Source organism: Oncorhynchus kisutch, linkage group LG15 (genome assembly GCF_002021735.2).
Source record: "Oncorhynchus kisutch isolate 150728-3 linkage group LG15, Okis_V2, whole genome shotgun sequence".
Lineage (NCBI taxonomy): Eukaryota > Metazoa > Chordata > Actinopteri > Salmoniformes > Salmonidae > Oncorhynchus > Oncorhynchus kisutch.
Genome location: NC_034188.2, coordinates 64504193 through 64520818, shown reverse-complemented (window position 1 = coordinate 64520818; position 16626 = coordinate 64504193). Strand labels below are relative to the sequence as shown.

Genomic DNA, 16626 nt, shown 5'->3' with positions numbered 1-16626 from the left:
TTCATACAAGGAAATCAGTCAATTTAAATTAATTAGGCCTTAATGGATTTCAAATGACTGGGAATAAAGATTTGCATCTGTTGGTCACAGACACCTTAAAAAAAAGTTACGGGTTTGGATCAGAAAACCAGGCATTACCTGGTGTGACCACCATTTGCCTCATGCAGCGTGACACATCTCCTTCACATAGAATTGATCAGGCTGTTGATTATGGCCTGTGGAATGTTGTCCCACTCCTTTTCAATGGCTGTGGGAAGTTGCTGGCTGTTGGAACGGGAACACGCTGCCGTACACGTTGATCCAGAGCATCCTAAACATGCTCAATGGGTGACATGTCGCGTGAGTATGCAGGCCATGGAAAAACTGGGACATTTTCAGCTTTCAGGAATTGTGTACAGATCCTTGCGATATAGGGCTTATGCTGAAATATGAGGTGATAGCGCCAGATGAATAGCACAACAACAGGAAAATTCCCTTTGATAAAATGCAATTGTGTTCATAGTCCGAAGCTTATGCCTGCTCATACCATAACCACAACACCAAATAAAATCACATTTATTTATATAGCCCTTCGTACATCAGCTGATATCTCAAAGTGCTGTACAGAAACCCAGCCTAAAACCCCAAACAGCAAGCAATGCAGGTGTAGAAGCACGGTGGCTAGGAAAAACTCCCTAGAAAGGCCAAAACCTAGGAAGAAACCTAGAGAGGAACCAGGCTATGTGGGGTGGCCAGTCCTCTTCTGGCTGTGCCTGGGTGGAGATTATAACAGAACATGGCCAAGATGTTCAAATGTTCATAAATGACCAGCATGGTCCAATAATAATAAGGCAGAACAGTTGAAACTGGAGCAGCAGCACGGCCAGGTGGACTGGGGACAGCAAGGAGTCATCATGTCAGGTAGTCCTGAGGCATGGTCCTAGGTCTCAGGTCCTCCGAGAGAGAGAAAGAAAGAGAGAAAGAGAGAATTAGAGAGAGCACACTTAAATTCACACAGGACACCGAAAAGGACAGGAGAAGTACTCCAGATATAACAAACTGACCCTAGCCCCGCGATACATAAACTACTGCAGCATAAATACTGGAGGCTGAGACAGGCGGGGTCAGGAGACACTGTCAGATGGATGGATTGTCTTGGCAAAGGAGAAATGCTCACCAACAGGGATGTAAACAAATGTGTGCACAAAATTAGAGATAAAAAAAGATTTTGTGCGTATGTAAAATTGTGGGATCTTTTATTTCAGCTCATGAAACATGGGACCAACACTTTGCATGTTGCGTTTATAATTTTGTTCAGTATATTTAACCAACTATTTAGCAGTGTTATGGCTTTGGGTGAAAGCTGTTCAGGGTCCTGTTGGTTCCAGACTTCATTCATCGGTGCCGCTTGCAGTGCGGTAGCAGAGAGAACAGTCTACGATTTTGGTAGCTGGAGTCTTTGACCATTTTTGGGGCCTTCCTCTGACAACTCCTGGTATGGAGGTCCTGGATGGCAAGGAGATTGGCCCCTGTGATGTACTGGACCGTACGCACTACCCTCTGTAACGGCTTACAGTCAGATACCAAGCAGTTGCCATACCAAGCGGTGATGCAGCCAGTCAAGATGCTAATGGTGCAGCTGTAGACATTTTTGAGGATCTGAGAGCCCATGACAAATATTTTCAGCCTCTTGAGGGGGAAAAGGTGTTGTCGTGCCCTCTTCACTACTGTGTTGGTGTGTTTGGACCATGCTAATTCCTTAGTGATGTGGACACTGAGGAACTTGAAGCTCTCGACCCACTCCACTACAGCCCTGTCGATGTGGATGGGGGAGTGCTCAGCTCTCCGCTTCCTGTAGTCCACGATCAGCTCCTTTGTCTTGCACCCCTGAGGGGCCCTCGTGTTGAGATAGAGAGTGAAGAACAACAAAGAGAGGAAAGAAAGGCAACAAGAGAGAGAGAGGGGAAAAGAGAGTGCAGTCATTAGACTAGAGCTCCTGTCTGTCTGCCCGAGTGCCCATACAACAAGCTGTAACCCAAACATGGCTGACCTCTATCATTAGCCTGCAGTACATGGTGCTGAACGTGATGAAGAGGAAACACTGGCACTGCCAGTTCATCTGAATAGCAGTAATTATAGCAGGTTAGGGGAAGTGAGGGCTGGAGTTACTGAGGCTTCTCTGAGCCTGCACCATCTACATCAGATAGTCTGTGAGCTTAGAGACTCAGAGTTCTATATGCTGCTGCTCACACAAGCCTACCGATGGTCTTCAACAGTGAGTTAGTGGGATATGTTACTAGAAAGATAAACAACATGCTGAGTCCAAAGTTGACCCTTAATTGGAGACTGAGAACTATCATGAGTTATCTTTTTCCCACGTGATATAATCAAAACACACAATACAAACCAAACGAACAGAAAGTGACGATGTCCATATTTTAAGATCCCAAAGTAGTAGTTACACTCTCCCACTCGCAGCTTCAGGAATGGCTGAAGAATTGTAACATTTACCTGGAGCTAACTCTGCAAATAGCACTGCTGGTTGACTTGAAAAGCCATAGTCAATCGATCAATAATATAATAATAATCTTAGCAAAAATGTTTATCTTCAATTTACAATCCGTAGAAACTATGAGAATAGAAAGATTCAGAACATTTGTGAAACATCACAGCACAATTGAAAAAGATATGGGAATTAGAAATCAAAAAGGGATGGTTTTCAGAGATAGATGGGAGGGGTTGAGGGTAGCTAAACATTTTTTAATGTTTTTTAAAGATTACTTATGTAAAATATACAGTGTCTGTAAAAAATGTATATACTGAACAAAAATATAAATGCAACATGCAACAATTTCAATGATTTTACTGAGTTACAGTTCATATAAGGAAATCAGTCAATTTAAATAAATTCATTAGGCCCTAATCTATGGATTTCACATGACTGGGCAGGGATGCAGCCACCCATTTGGGAGAAAGGACCACCCATTGGGGAATCAGAATGAGTTTTCCCTACAAAAAGGGTTTTATTACAGACATAAATACTCCTCAGTTTCATCAACTGTTCAGGAGGCTGGTCTCAGATGATCCCACAGGTGAAAAGGGCGAATGTGGAGGTCGTGGTTTGGCGTGGTTACACGTGGTCTGTGGTTGTGAGGCCAGTTGGACGTACTGCCTAATTCTCTAAAATGATGTTGGAGGCTTATGGTAGAGAAATGAACATTAAATGATCTGGCAACAGATCAACATTCCTGCAGTCAGCATGCCAATTGCACGCTCCCTCAAAACTTGAGACATCTGTGGCATTGTGATGTGTGACAAAACTGCACATTTTAGAGTGGCCTTGTATTGTCTCCAGCACAAGGTACACCTGTGTAATGATCATGCTGTTTAATCAGCTTCTTGATATTTCACACCTGTCAGGTGAATGGATTATTTTGGCAAAGGAGAAATGCTCACGAACGGGGATGTAAACAAAATTTGAGAGAAATAAGCTTTTGTGCATATGGAACATTTCTGGGATCTTTTATTTCAGCTAAAGCATGGGACTGCTGCGTTTATATTTTTGTTCAGTATAGTATGTACAGTGCCTTGCGAAAGTATTCGGCCCCCTTGAACTTTGCGACCTTTTGCCACATTTCAGGCTTCAAACATAAAGATATACAACTGTATTTTTTTGTGAAGAATCAACAACAAGTGGGACACAATCATGAAGTGGAACGACATTTATTGGATATTTCAAACTTTTTTAACTAATCAAAAACTGAAAAATTGGGCATGCAAAATTATTCAGCACCTTTACATTCAGTGCAGCAAACTCTCCAGAAGTTCAGTGAGGATCTCTGAATGATCCAATGTTGACCTAAATGACTAATGATGATAAATACAATCCACCTGTGTGTAATCAAGTCTCCGTATAAATGCACCTGCACTGTGATAGTCTCAGAGGTCCGTTAAAAGCGCAGAGAGCATCATGAAGAACAAGGAACACACCAGGCAGGTCCGAGATACTGTTGTGAAGAAGTTTAAAGCCGGATTTGGATACAAAAAGATTTCCCAAGCTTTAAACATCCCAAGGAGCATTGTGCAAGCGATAATATTGAAATGGAAGGAGTATCAGACCACTGCAAATCTACCAAGACCTGGCTGTCCCTCTAAACTTTCAGCTCATACAAGGAGAAGACAGATCAGAGATGCAGTCAAGAGGCCCATGATCACTCTGGATGAACTGCAGAGATCTACAGCTGAGGTGGGAGACTCTGTCCATAGGACAACAATCAGTCGTATATTGCACAAATCTGGCCTTTATGGAAGAGTGGCAAAAAGAAAGCCATTTCTTAAAGATATCCATAAAAAGTGTTGTTTTAAATTTGCCACAAGCCACCTGGGAGACACACCAAACATGTGGAAGAAGGTGCTCTGGTCAGATGAAACCAAAATTGAACTTTTTGTCAACAATGCAAAACGTTATGTTTGGCGTAAAAGCAACACAGCTCATCACCCTGAACACACCATCCCCACTGTCAAAAATGGTGGTGGCAGCATCATGGTTTGGGCCTGCTTTTCTTCAGCAGGGACAGGGAAGATGGTTAAAATTGATGGTAAGATTGATGGAGGCAAATACAGGACCATTCTGGAAGAAAACCTGATGGAGTCTGCAAAAGACCTGAGACTGGGACGGAGATTTGTCTTCCAACAAGACAATGATCCAAAACATAAAGCAAAATCTACAATGGAATGGTTCAAAAATAAACATATCCAGGTGTTAGAATGCCAAGTCAAAGTCCAGACCTGAATCCAATCGAGAATCTGTGGAAAGAACTGAAAACTGCTGTTCACAAATGCTCTCCATCCAACCTCACTGAGCTCGAGCTGTTTTGCAAGGAGGAATGGGAAAAAATGTCAGTCTCTCAATGTGCAAAACTGATAGAGACATACCCCAAGCGACTTACAGCTGTAATCGCAGCAAAAGGTGGCGCTACAAAGTATTAACTTAAGGGGGCTGAATAATTTTGCACGCCCAATTTTTCTGTTTTTGATTTGTTAGAAAAGTTTTAAATATCCAATAAATGTCGTTCCACTTCATGATTGTGTCCCACTTGTTGTTGATTCTTCACAAAAAAACACAGTTTTATATCTTTATGTTTGAAGCCTGAAATGTGGCAAAAGGTCGCAAAGTTCAAGGGGGCTGAATACTTTCGCAAGGCACTGTATAAAATGGAAATGGAAGCCTACGTATTGTTGTCCATTAGTTTACTTCAATTAGCAGAGGGTTGGTAGGGTTAGGGGAAAATAATAAAGAAGGAAAATATATTTAATAATAAAATACAATATATATTTAAATTAATATATACTTACAAAAAATATATATATGGGGGATTGGAAATGGTGCAGACAACGACATTGATAGAATCCACAATCTTTGCACTTTGAGATATCAGTGATGTAAGAAGGGCTTTATAAATACATTTGATCTGATTTGAATCTATCTGCAATAATAATGCTGATCTACTTCCCCATAAAAAAAGTAATAATAAATAATCTCTCCCACTGTGATGCCAGCATAACAAGGGGGTATGTTTTCCTATTCATTATTGAATAAATCGAAGCCCAGGGGTATCACAGAACAGAAAATAAAAACAGGGAGCGAGAGAGAGCGCAGGGGATTTGGGCGCAAGCACTTCCTTGCTCTAATTGGCTTCTGTTTTGATTAGACACTGAGAGGAGGATGGGGGGACGCCTCTTGAAACTAAATGAGGAGTTAAAAGAAATAGGCTATGTGTGATATAAACATTTTAAAATCCACTGTACCACTCAGAACCATGTAGCTCATAGGCCAAAGGGTAATGTGGGCTACACTTTCTCAGCTGAACATGAGTTGGGGTGGGCAGTCTGTTTGTTTTTCCATGTTGGTTTCTGTGTTCGGCCTAGTATGGTCCTCAATCAGAGGCCGATGCCGTTAGTTGTCTCTGATTGAGAATCATACTTAGGTAGCCTTCCGTGTTAGTGTTCGTACCACATGGGACTGTTTCGTCCATTTCACGTTTATTGTTTTGTATTTCGTAGTGTTCAGTTTATGTATTAAAATAAACATTATGGACACTTACCACCCCTGCAAATTGGTCCTCCGATCCTTCTCACTACTCCTCCTCAGAAGAGGAGGACGAGATCCCTTACAGAAACACCCACCACAAAAGGACCAAGCAGCGTGGTAACGGGCAGCAGCAGCAGAAGCAGCGATCGCAGGACTCCTGGACATGGGAGGAGATTCTGGACGGTAAGGGACCCTGGGCACAGGCTGGAGAATATCGCCGCCCCAAGGCTGAGCTGGAGGCAGCGAAAGCTGAGAGGCGGTGGTATGAGGAGGCAGCACGGCAGAGCGTCTGGAAGCCCGAGAGGCAGCCCCAAAAATGTCTTGGGAGGGGGCACACGGGGAGTGTGGCGAAGGCAGGTAGGAGACCTAAGCCAATGGGGTCCACGTCCCGCGCCAGAGCCGCCACCGCGGACAGACGCCCACCCAGACCCTCCCCTATAGGTTTAGGTTTTGCGACCGGAGTCCGCACCTTTGGGGGTGGGTACTGTCACGTTGTGACCTTAGTTCCTTTGTTTTGTATTTGTTTAGTATGGTCAGGGCGTTAGTTGGGGTGGGCAGTCTATTCTTTTTCTATGTTGGTTTCTGTGTTCGGCCTAGTATGGTTCTCAATCAGAGGCAGGTGTCGTTAGTTGTCTCTGATTGAGAATCATACTTAGGTAGCCTTTTTTCCACCTGTGTTTCGTGGGTGTTTGTCTTCCGTGTTAGTGTTCATACCACACACTGTTTTGTTAATTTCAGGTTTATTGTTTTGTATTTCGTAGTGTTCAGTTTATGTATTAAAATAAACATTATGGACACTTACCACCCCTGCAAATTGGTCCTCCGATCCTTCTCGCTACTCCTCCTCAGAAGAGGAGGACAAGATCCCTTACGCAGAGTTGATGTAACTGAGTCAGTTCTGCCCACACATTTTCTATGGAATTAAGGTCAGGGCTGTGTGATGGCCACTCCAATACCTTGACTTTGTTGTCCTTAAGCCATTTTGCCACAACTTTGGAAGTATGCTTGGAGTCATTGTTCATTTGGAAGACCCATTTGAGACCAAGCTTTAACTTCCTGACTGATGTCAAGAGATTTTGCTTCAATACATCCACATAATTTTCCTCCCTCATGATGCCATCTATTTTGTGAAGTGCACCAGTCCCTCCTGCAGCAAAGCACTGCCACAACATGATGCTGCCACCCCCGTGCTTCACGGTTGGGATGGTGTTCTTCAGCTTGCAAGCATCCCCCTTTTTCCTCCAAACATAATGATGGTCATTATGGCCAAACAGTTCTATTTTTGTTTAATCAGACCAGAGGACATTTTTCCAAAAGGTACGATCTTTGTCCCCATGTGCAGTTGCAAACGGTAGTCTGTTCTTTTTTTGACGGTTTTGGAGCAGCGGCTCCTTCCTTGCTGAGCGGCCTTTCAGGTTATGTCAATATAGGACTCGTTTTACTGTGGATATAGATACTTTTGTACCTGTTTCCTTCAGCATCTTCACAAGGTCCTTTGCTGTTGTTCTGGGATTGATTTGCACTTTTCGCACCAAAGTACGTTCATCTCTAGGAGACAGAACGAGTCTCCTTCCTGAGCGGTATGATGGCTGCGTGGTCCCATGTTGTTTATACTTGCATACTATTGTTTGCACAGATGAATGGGGTACCTTCATGCCGTTTGGAAATTGCTCCCAAGGATGAACCAGACTTGTGGAGGTCTACAATTTATTTTCTGAGGTCTTGGCTGATTTCTTTTCATTTTCCCATGATGTCAAGCAAAGAGGCACTGAGTTTGAAGGTAGGCCTTGCAATACATCCACAGGTACACATCCAATTGACTCAAATTATGTCAATTAGCCTATCAGAAGCTTTTAAAGCCATTACATAATTTTCTGAAATTTTGCAAGCTGTTTAAAGGCACAGTCAACTTAGTGTATGTAAACCTCTGACCCACTAGAATTGTGATACAGTGAATTATAAGTGAAATAATCTGTCTGTAAACAATTGTTGGAAAAATGACTTGTGTCATGCACAAAGTTATGTCCTAACCGACTTGCCAAAACTGTAGTTTGTTAACAAGAAATGTGTGGACTGGTAGGAAATGAGTTTTAATGACTCCAACATAAGTGTATGTAAACTTCCAACTTCAACTGTACATAGTTCAAACAGCAGGACAGTGCTGGGCTAACTAAACCATCCGCTACTGTACTGTATACATAGTTCAAACAGCAGGACAGTGCTGGGCTAACTAAACCATCCGCTACTGTACTGTATACATAGTTCAAACAGCAGGACAGTGCTGGGCTAACTAAACCATCCGCTACTGTACTGTATACATAGTTCAAACAGCAGGACAGAGTTGAACAAACATCAGTGAGAGACAGAGTACACACACACAGGCACACACACACACAACACACACACACAGAGTTGGCTCCAGACCCAGCAGTAGACTGACCAGAAGTGGCAACAAATCCCACTCTAAAAAAGTAATTATTGTCTTTTCATTATTTAGTGATTCAAATGCATAATGTTACCCCCCATTAGTTAAAATATAGGCGTACAATACAGAAAGCAGAGGTGGTCTGGATTGCACTCTAAGATTTACAGCCTAATAAAATAGGCAGTAGAAATGCCTCATATTGAGATATAATCATTAGATCAAGCATCAATATTTCAGAGTGTTGTAGGCTAGACTCTCAGTATGCAAACTTTTGCCTCTAACACTGGAAGCATGCCTGTATATTCTCTATGACAGATGTCTTTTTTACAGAGGTCTTCAAAAGTTGTCCCATTTAATTTGCATTAATAATACATTACATCATAGCCCAAACAGAGCACTAAACTTGCATTTGGCTAGTCTGTTAAATCGGGAGGGAAATCAGGACAGTGTACAGCACTACGTGTAGAAAACATTGCATAGCAACAATTCCTTTTACAGTTGCCAAAACAACACCTAACTGTAATGGTTCTGTGAAAATGAACACAATGTCCTGTACATAATGATTTGTCATATACCCGTTACTAATGGCAAACTCATTACTAATGGTGTGCTTTAAAACCAACTGGTGAGAGACAGCGAGAGAGAGAAGCTACATTCCTCCTGCTTGGAATATTATGCATCAGGCCCCACTGCATCACCAGACCACAAATTATATTGTCTATTACGGCTTGCCCCAGGGAGTGGGTCAGAAGGCTATGCAGATATCTGTGGGGGAGAGGTGGAGGCAAGGTATGACCATTAGCCTGCCACCTACAGGGGTACGTAGCCTCAGTCCTAAGGGAGTGCTGGAAGGCATGACTAATCAACCTGTTGTCTCACTTAGGATTGTGCCTGTGTCCAGACGCTAGTCATGACACCAATGTCTTGAGGCATACAGAGGGGAGCAAGGCATGACCAATCAACCTGCTGTGTCAGTGAAGGCCAAGCCTGTGTGTGTGTCCTATCCTAAGGAATGACTAATATACCTGCTGCTCAACAAAATATGAAACCCATGTCCTGAAGGCAAGGCAGAGCAAGGCATGGCGAATCAACCTGCTGCTAAAGGACCAACGCTGTGTGTCCAGACTCCAGAGGGTAGGCGTGACTAATCAAACTGCAGGCTGACTGCAGCAGTGTTATGCATTGGCCTTGTCTGTGATGCCCGGGGAGACCTGATGGCCAGTCCTCATTCCAAGGCCACAGCATGCACACACACAAAGTACATTTTATGATGGCGTTAGACAACGTAACGTATGGTGTTAAGATACTCAGAATTGGATCAGAACAACAACAAATGATCATAGGGCCACACTAAACAAAATTCACACAAAACTTATGGAAGATGCAATTCATGTGCAAAATCTTATCAAAATTAAGTTGATTCACACATACACTACCGTCAAAAAGCTTGGGCTCACTTAGAAATGTCCTTGTTTTTGAAAGAAAGCCCATTTTTTGTCCGTGAACATAACATCAAATTGATCAGAAATACAGCGTAGACATTGTTAATGTTGTAAATGACTATTGTAGCTGGAAACGGCTGATTTGTATGGAATATCTACATAAGCGTACAGAGGCCCATTATCAGCAACCATCACTCCTGTGTTCCAATGGTACGTTGTGTTAGCTAATCCAAGTTGATCATTTTAAAAGGCTAATTGATCATTAGAAAACCCTTTTGCAATTATGTTAGCACAGCTCAAAACTGTTGTTCTAAATAAAGAAGTAATACAACTTGCCTTCTTTAAACTATTTGAGTATCTGGAGCATCAATCAGCATTTGTGGTTTCGATTACAGGCTCAAAATGGCCAGAAACAAAGAACTTTCTTCTGAAACTCGTAAGTCTATTCTTGTTCTGAGAAATGAATGCTATTCCATGCGAGAAATCACCAAGAAACTGAAGATCTCGTACAACGCTGTGTACTTCTCCCTTCACAGAACAGCGCATACTGGCCCTAACCAGAATAGAAAGTGGAGTGGAAGGCCCCGGTGCACAACTGAGCAAGAGGCCAAGTACATTAGAGTGTCTAGTTTGAGAAACAGACACCTCACAAGTCCTCAACTGGCAGCTTCATTAAATGGTACCCGCAAAACACCAGTCTCAACATCAAAAGTGAAGAGGCGACTCTGGGATGCTGGTCTTCTAGGCAAAGTTCCTCTGTCCGGTGTCTGTGTTCTTTTACCCATCTAAATCATTTATTTTTATTGGCCAGTCTGAGATATGGCTTTTTCTTTGCAACTCTACCTCGAAGGCCAGCGTCCCGGAGTCGCCTCTTCACTGTTGACAATGAAAGTTTCAGAAGAAAGTTATTTGTTTCTGGCCATTTTGAGCCTGTAATCGAACCCACAAATGCTAATGCTCCAGATACTCAACAGGTCTTAAGAAGGCAAGTTTGAATGTTTCTTTAATCAGAACAACAGTTTTCAGCTGTGCTAACATAATGACAAAAGGGTTTTCTAATGATAAATTAGCCTTTTTAAATGATAAACTTGGATTAGCTAACACAACATGCCACAGGAACACAGGAGTGATGGTTGCTGATAATGGGCTTCTGTACGCCAATGTAGATATTCCATTTTTTTTTTTTATCGGCTGTTTTCAGCTACAATAGTCATTTCCAACATTAACAATGTCTACACTGTATTTCTGATCAATTGTATGTTCTTTTAATGGACAAACAAAATGGCTTTTCTTTAAAAAACAGGGACATTTCTAAGTGACCCCATACTTTTGAACGGTAGTGCATACTTTAAGTTACAGTGCAGCAGCAGGTACACAGCACAATGCGTACAATGCAAGACAGCCAACAGCCAAGGTCGTAACTGTTATACTGTATAGTTAAGCTGGTGCTGAATATCCTTCCTGTAGTTCATATTCATAGCTCCTTCGGCTCCACAGAGGGCTAAAGACACCCTCATCACACTGCTTTAAAACATCTCTAGTTATGAAAACCCTTCACCGGTGTGTACAGCGTACATAGCCAAAAAAAGGAATGATGATAATGTTGGTCTATCCTACACACAAAGCAAGCAATGATACTGTAGAACTAGAAATGAAGATTGAGGATTGACACCCGCCATGGCTGACAGTTGATATCAGATCATAACCTGTCCATGCTTACTGACAACACAATTTACTCCCTCTGCAGTCTCTAAGAGACAACACATTACTAAACCCAGAGCCTACCTATACCTCCTTTACCATGACTAGTCTGGTGTAAATAAATACAGTATACAGTATAAAGCCTTTAGCCAACTACTGAAGGTAAGGTGCAACAGGGTGACAACAGCAGTACCTCTGCTGCATTTCCTCCAGTGGAGAAGTCTATGGCACAATGACATGATACATTGCCTCATGACGTAAAGACCTTTGGGTCTTTACACCTCAAAAAGCACAAGAAAGAGGATTTCGACACACACCATCTCAGATTTGGACTATTTCTTTGGATCCTGATGTCTCACCCATTGTAGAAAAAGGCTTTGTCCAAAGTGAATGTTAGGTACTATAATTACTGAATATTATATGAATCCTATAAATTAAAATGGCCAATTTGGGTGCGACCAATTAGCTTAATATCGCAGAGCTCAAATTATATTCCGGAATGCTTATCTTATCTGTTTTTATCTACAGAACCGATTTCAGAACAATCTGAAAAGGTGGGTGTCATGGCTTGCTGAAATGACATTGAACGACTCCATTGAGTCATCATCTGCCATGAGCTCTATGGCTTTAATCTGAACTTTAAAAACCTTTCAATACAGCCATTAAATACTAGCCGCAAAAGGACAGACAATAAACTATGATTGAAGACAACTGAGGTTAAAGTATACCACCAATATTGATTACAACTCTGGTATTATAAATTCAAGTGACAAAGGAAAGATAACTAAATAAATATTCTGCAACTATAGTATACTGTGTGAAAAGACAAGCACACAATTCCTAGTCCCACACAGCTCAGTCTACTACACAGGTTATACGTGTATGTGAGCAGGTTGTTGGAGACCCCAGTTTCCCAGTCCCTGCTGTTCTGTTGCTTACCCATTCTGATACTCTGTGTTGGGGTACAGATGCAGTGCAACATGCTCCTTCACCGGGCTCTCCATCAGGTCTCTGGGGGTAGGGGTTCCTAAGCCCGGTAACTCTCCCTCTCCTTCTCCTCCTACCTCAGGTACAGGCTCCTCTGTCCAACCCAGAGGCTCCTGCTCTGTCATCTCCTCCTCCATCGGACGGCTCCGCAGGCAGAGATTCCTAGTCCTAAACACAGCAGCAGCAGGGTGCCTGTCCCCAGACAACTGAGCCTGACTGCTTCCTCCCGAATTTGGGCTTCTCCCAAAGCAGCAGCATCAGTATCAGGAAATCCGTTGTTAATATTTCAGCCATGGAAGTGGCTCACTCACTGACTCACTTTACTGACTCTCCCATTCTCTCTCTCCCTCTCTCTCTGTCTCACACTCACTCATTCACTCAAACATTCCTCCACAATGGGAAACACGGTTGAAGACTCATTATTGAGTCTTCAACCGCCTAAATTTGATTTGATTTATTGAGTCCCAATGACTGACACGGCCTTTCCTCTGCGGCTGCGCTAGCGCTCACACCTAGCAGCGTGTATTCACAGCGCGTAGCAGCATCATGTGCGACAAGAGGTCGAAAAAGGCTACCTGGTGCGCGACATTCTTAAAAATATGTGACATGCAACGATAAGCAAGCGTAAAAAGCGGGCGTCACTGCAAGGCTCAGCAGTGATACAGGCTCAGAGGAGCGCCCATAGCGCCTCACAGCCCCCACGGGATGGACAATCGGCTCGCTGAGGCAAGGTGTTCTAATGAAATGTGTGAACACAGAAATTCACACCTCCAGAACATCACAGCTCTCCAGAAGAACTTCCGGTAAATTGTTAACAACACACTCATCATCAGTATGATAGAGGGTCAGTGTTGACATGGAATGATCTGATAATCATAATACATTTGGATCAATTATCAGTCTTAACCAGTCACTAAAATGAAATGTAACCTTTATTTAACTAGGCAAGTCAGCTAAGAACATATTATTATTTACAATGACAGCCAACCCCGGAAGACGCTGGGCCAATTATTCGCCGCCCTATGGGACTCCCAATCACGACCTGATGTGATACAGCCTGGATTCGAACCAGGGACTGTAGTGACCCTTCTTGCACTGAGATGCAGCGCCTTAGACTGCTGCGCCTCTCGGGAGCCAATTTGTCTTGGTCTTTTCTTATTTACACTGAAATGTGCAGTGTCTTGTGATCAAAATCAAAATGAACTCGCTAATTCATGCCATACAAGATCGAAATGATGATGCAGTGCTGTGATTAGCTTAGTTTTTCTCTTTATCTACTTCATAATGTCAAAATAAAGCCTGTTCTCTATCACAATAACACCAATAGAGAAATGTAATTATGATGGTCTGATGAAGACTTTGCTATTAATTAAGCCTACTCTAAAATAAAGCCAGAGGATGAATTCGATTCCATATAACGCAAATTTAAGCAATTCTAAAATTCAAACATCATAATGAAACACTCTGAAATACTCCATCCAAAATTATATTCACTCCATCAAAGAATGACCAATCATACTAGAAAGAGGAACGTATGCTATTAAATAACAACAAGTGTATAACAACCACCTTGTCTAAGGCAGTCGAAAATTGGCTATTTCCAATGGGTACCGAGAAGTTCAAATGTTACTGAATATGACTCAAATTATATCTTGAATTCCAGATTTACCGTTTTTGGAGAGCAGTGGGATGTCTTTGAAAGAGATTAATCAAATCCGTAGTCGACAGGATTCCCGAGTTAGACGCACTTGGATCCAGTTAAAATACTTCCCCTGAATTCTCATAAATGTTGGTCTTTTTTATTGTTGGAAGAAAATATTCAATTTTAGCTACAATGTGGAAGAATTTATCCACCACAACAAAAGGATGCGTTGGTTGGTCGGTCGTCTTTCTATTGACAAATCCATGCGTAGCCGACTGGGCACATTCACTGCCCCAGTTCCAGCCGGCGCAATTGAACGGTAGCACTTTTGGACCAAGTCCCATTAATTTTAACAGCCCCTATCAGTCCACACCATATCCATGTGCTACATTGATATTAGGTGCTCACTGCTTATAAAATGTGTCCTAAGTAACACAAGCCGTTTGTTTCGTGTAACCGTCCTATAGCTGGCAGATGTATTGGTGCCGAACGCCTGGAGAGGTTGACGCTTCAGCGGCGTTCAAGACGACGCTCCCACACAATTAGTGTCTCAGGAGTTCGGTGTTTAACGGTTGTTTGCCTCGCCAATCCACGTTTTTATGTCAATTCTAGGTTTTCTACGGAGAAACAGTTCCCAACCTTATGAAAATGCTTCAGTCATAAGTTCTTCTTCCAAAGGCTGTTGTTAGCGCTCAACAAGGAGAGACTGACCAGGCAAGAGTCATTGCTCAACTGGTTTAGCACAGCCTACTATCCGTCAGGTCTACGCGCCTTGTCGAAAAGTGGGCTCCTTTGCATCCCAATCTGCATCCCAATATGGAAATGTGGGAGGCTCCAAAATAAATCACAACAATTATGAAAATGTTTATCTTATACAATTAGGGAACTTTAATATAAATAAAAACATTTAAAAATTGACATGCATAGCCATTACCCTTTTGAGGTTACAAATGGCTAATATAGCCCATTAATTGTCTTCCATACATTAGAGTAAATGTAGATGAAATGGTCATTGATCACCTAAATCCATCTCATTCATGTTTTTCAATACTTCATTTTAATCTTCCTTTTGGGTGTTCTAGACTTTCAGGCATTTTCAGAAGATTAAACACACTGTATAATTACCATTCCGGAGACTCCTGTTGCAACATTATAGTCTGCATGAATAGAGCGAGATTGCTATAGATTTCACAGTCGCCAACAGAATCATTGTAATTTTCCCCATTATACTGAGCCATATCTCCAGAAATTCTCTTGACAGGCACTCCTCCCCGGGAGGAGGACTGTGACCAAAAATTGGCTTTGGCATTTCTAACACAACGGACCATTCTTTTCTGTTAGGCCCCCACACTGTCCATTTTTTCTTTGAGACTCATACACGGGCATTTTTCTTGACAGATAAGCATAATTAGATGATTAAATTAGCCATGACACCCACCTTTTCAGATTGTTCTGAAATCGGTTCTGTAGATAAAAACAGATAAGATCATTAATTAACTTATCATTAATAAGTTAGTTTCCATTCATATTTAATACAAATATATCCCAGGGATTTGTATAGCTTCATAATGAAGATTACATTAGATTTGCAGCTAAATCTCATGTGTCTGGATTGGGTGAGAAAATGTGCATATACCATAATATTTCAAGTTAGTTTTGATTTGAAACTTGTGAGGCCTGTAGTATAGAGGCAGCAAGCTTGAAGTTTGATTTACTTATGACATTATCATTTCATGGTAACTTAGATGATTAAATTAGTTTTCGCATCCACACTCATTAGTTTCATGAATAACTTTACTTACAGTCTTTCATCACTGTAGTAGTCATTGACTACTTCAAGACTTGCATGTGGATCCAGGCCAATGTGTCTATTGGTACGTACTATCAGAGAGGAAGAGGAAGAGGCCCAACTCGCCGGAATATCTGTCTCTCTCCAGCAGGTGGCGTTTTTTAGTTGTTTCGCCAGGAGATTTTGTGTGGAGGTCAATTAGAGTGTTGAATTTGATCAACAACAACAAAAAATGACTGGTTTATTTGCTACGTGAGGTTTATTTGATCGAATATAAGTTTCATAATGCTTAAGTTGTTACGAGTGTACAGTGTACAGGTATAAGTAGGAGAACTTTGGGAAAAAACACTTTATATCGGAGTTGTCTCAAGATGGCAATGCATATTCATGGTACAAGGCTAGTAGCATAGCATCTCTCTCCATTGAATACAGCCGGTTGACGTCAACAACCCACATCAAATATTCAAAAAAGGATTACAATGATGAGATGCATCCACCAATCCAAAGAAAGGATAGGCGGGAGCTATACAGCCCGCTGTGCTGCTTTGTGGACAACGACTCCCATTGTTA

General features: G+C 42.0%; 1 protein-coding gene across 2 annotated transcripts in view; it reads right to left on the bottom strand.

Moving 5' to 3' along the window:
* Positions 1-15020, bottom strand: part of caln1 (calneuron 1) — a 103214-nt gene extending 88194 nt beyond the window's left edge. The window contains exon 1 of one of the 2 annotated variants that reach the window (XM_031790813.1): positions 12578-15020. In XM_031790813.1, the coding sequence (XP_031646673.1) occupies positions 12578-12762 (185 nt within the window). In that variant the 5' untranslated portion in view covers positions 12763-15020. The remainder of the gene's footprint in view (positions 1-12577) is intronic. The other variant, XM_020501873.2, reaches the window with a different exon arrangement.
* Between the last annotated feature and the right edge of the window lie 1606 nt (positions 15021-16626).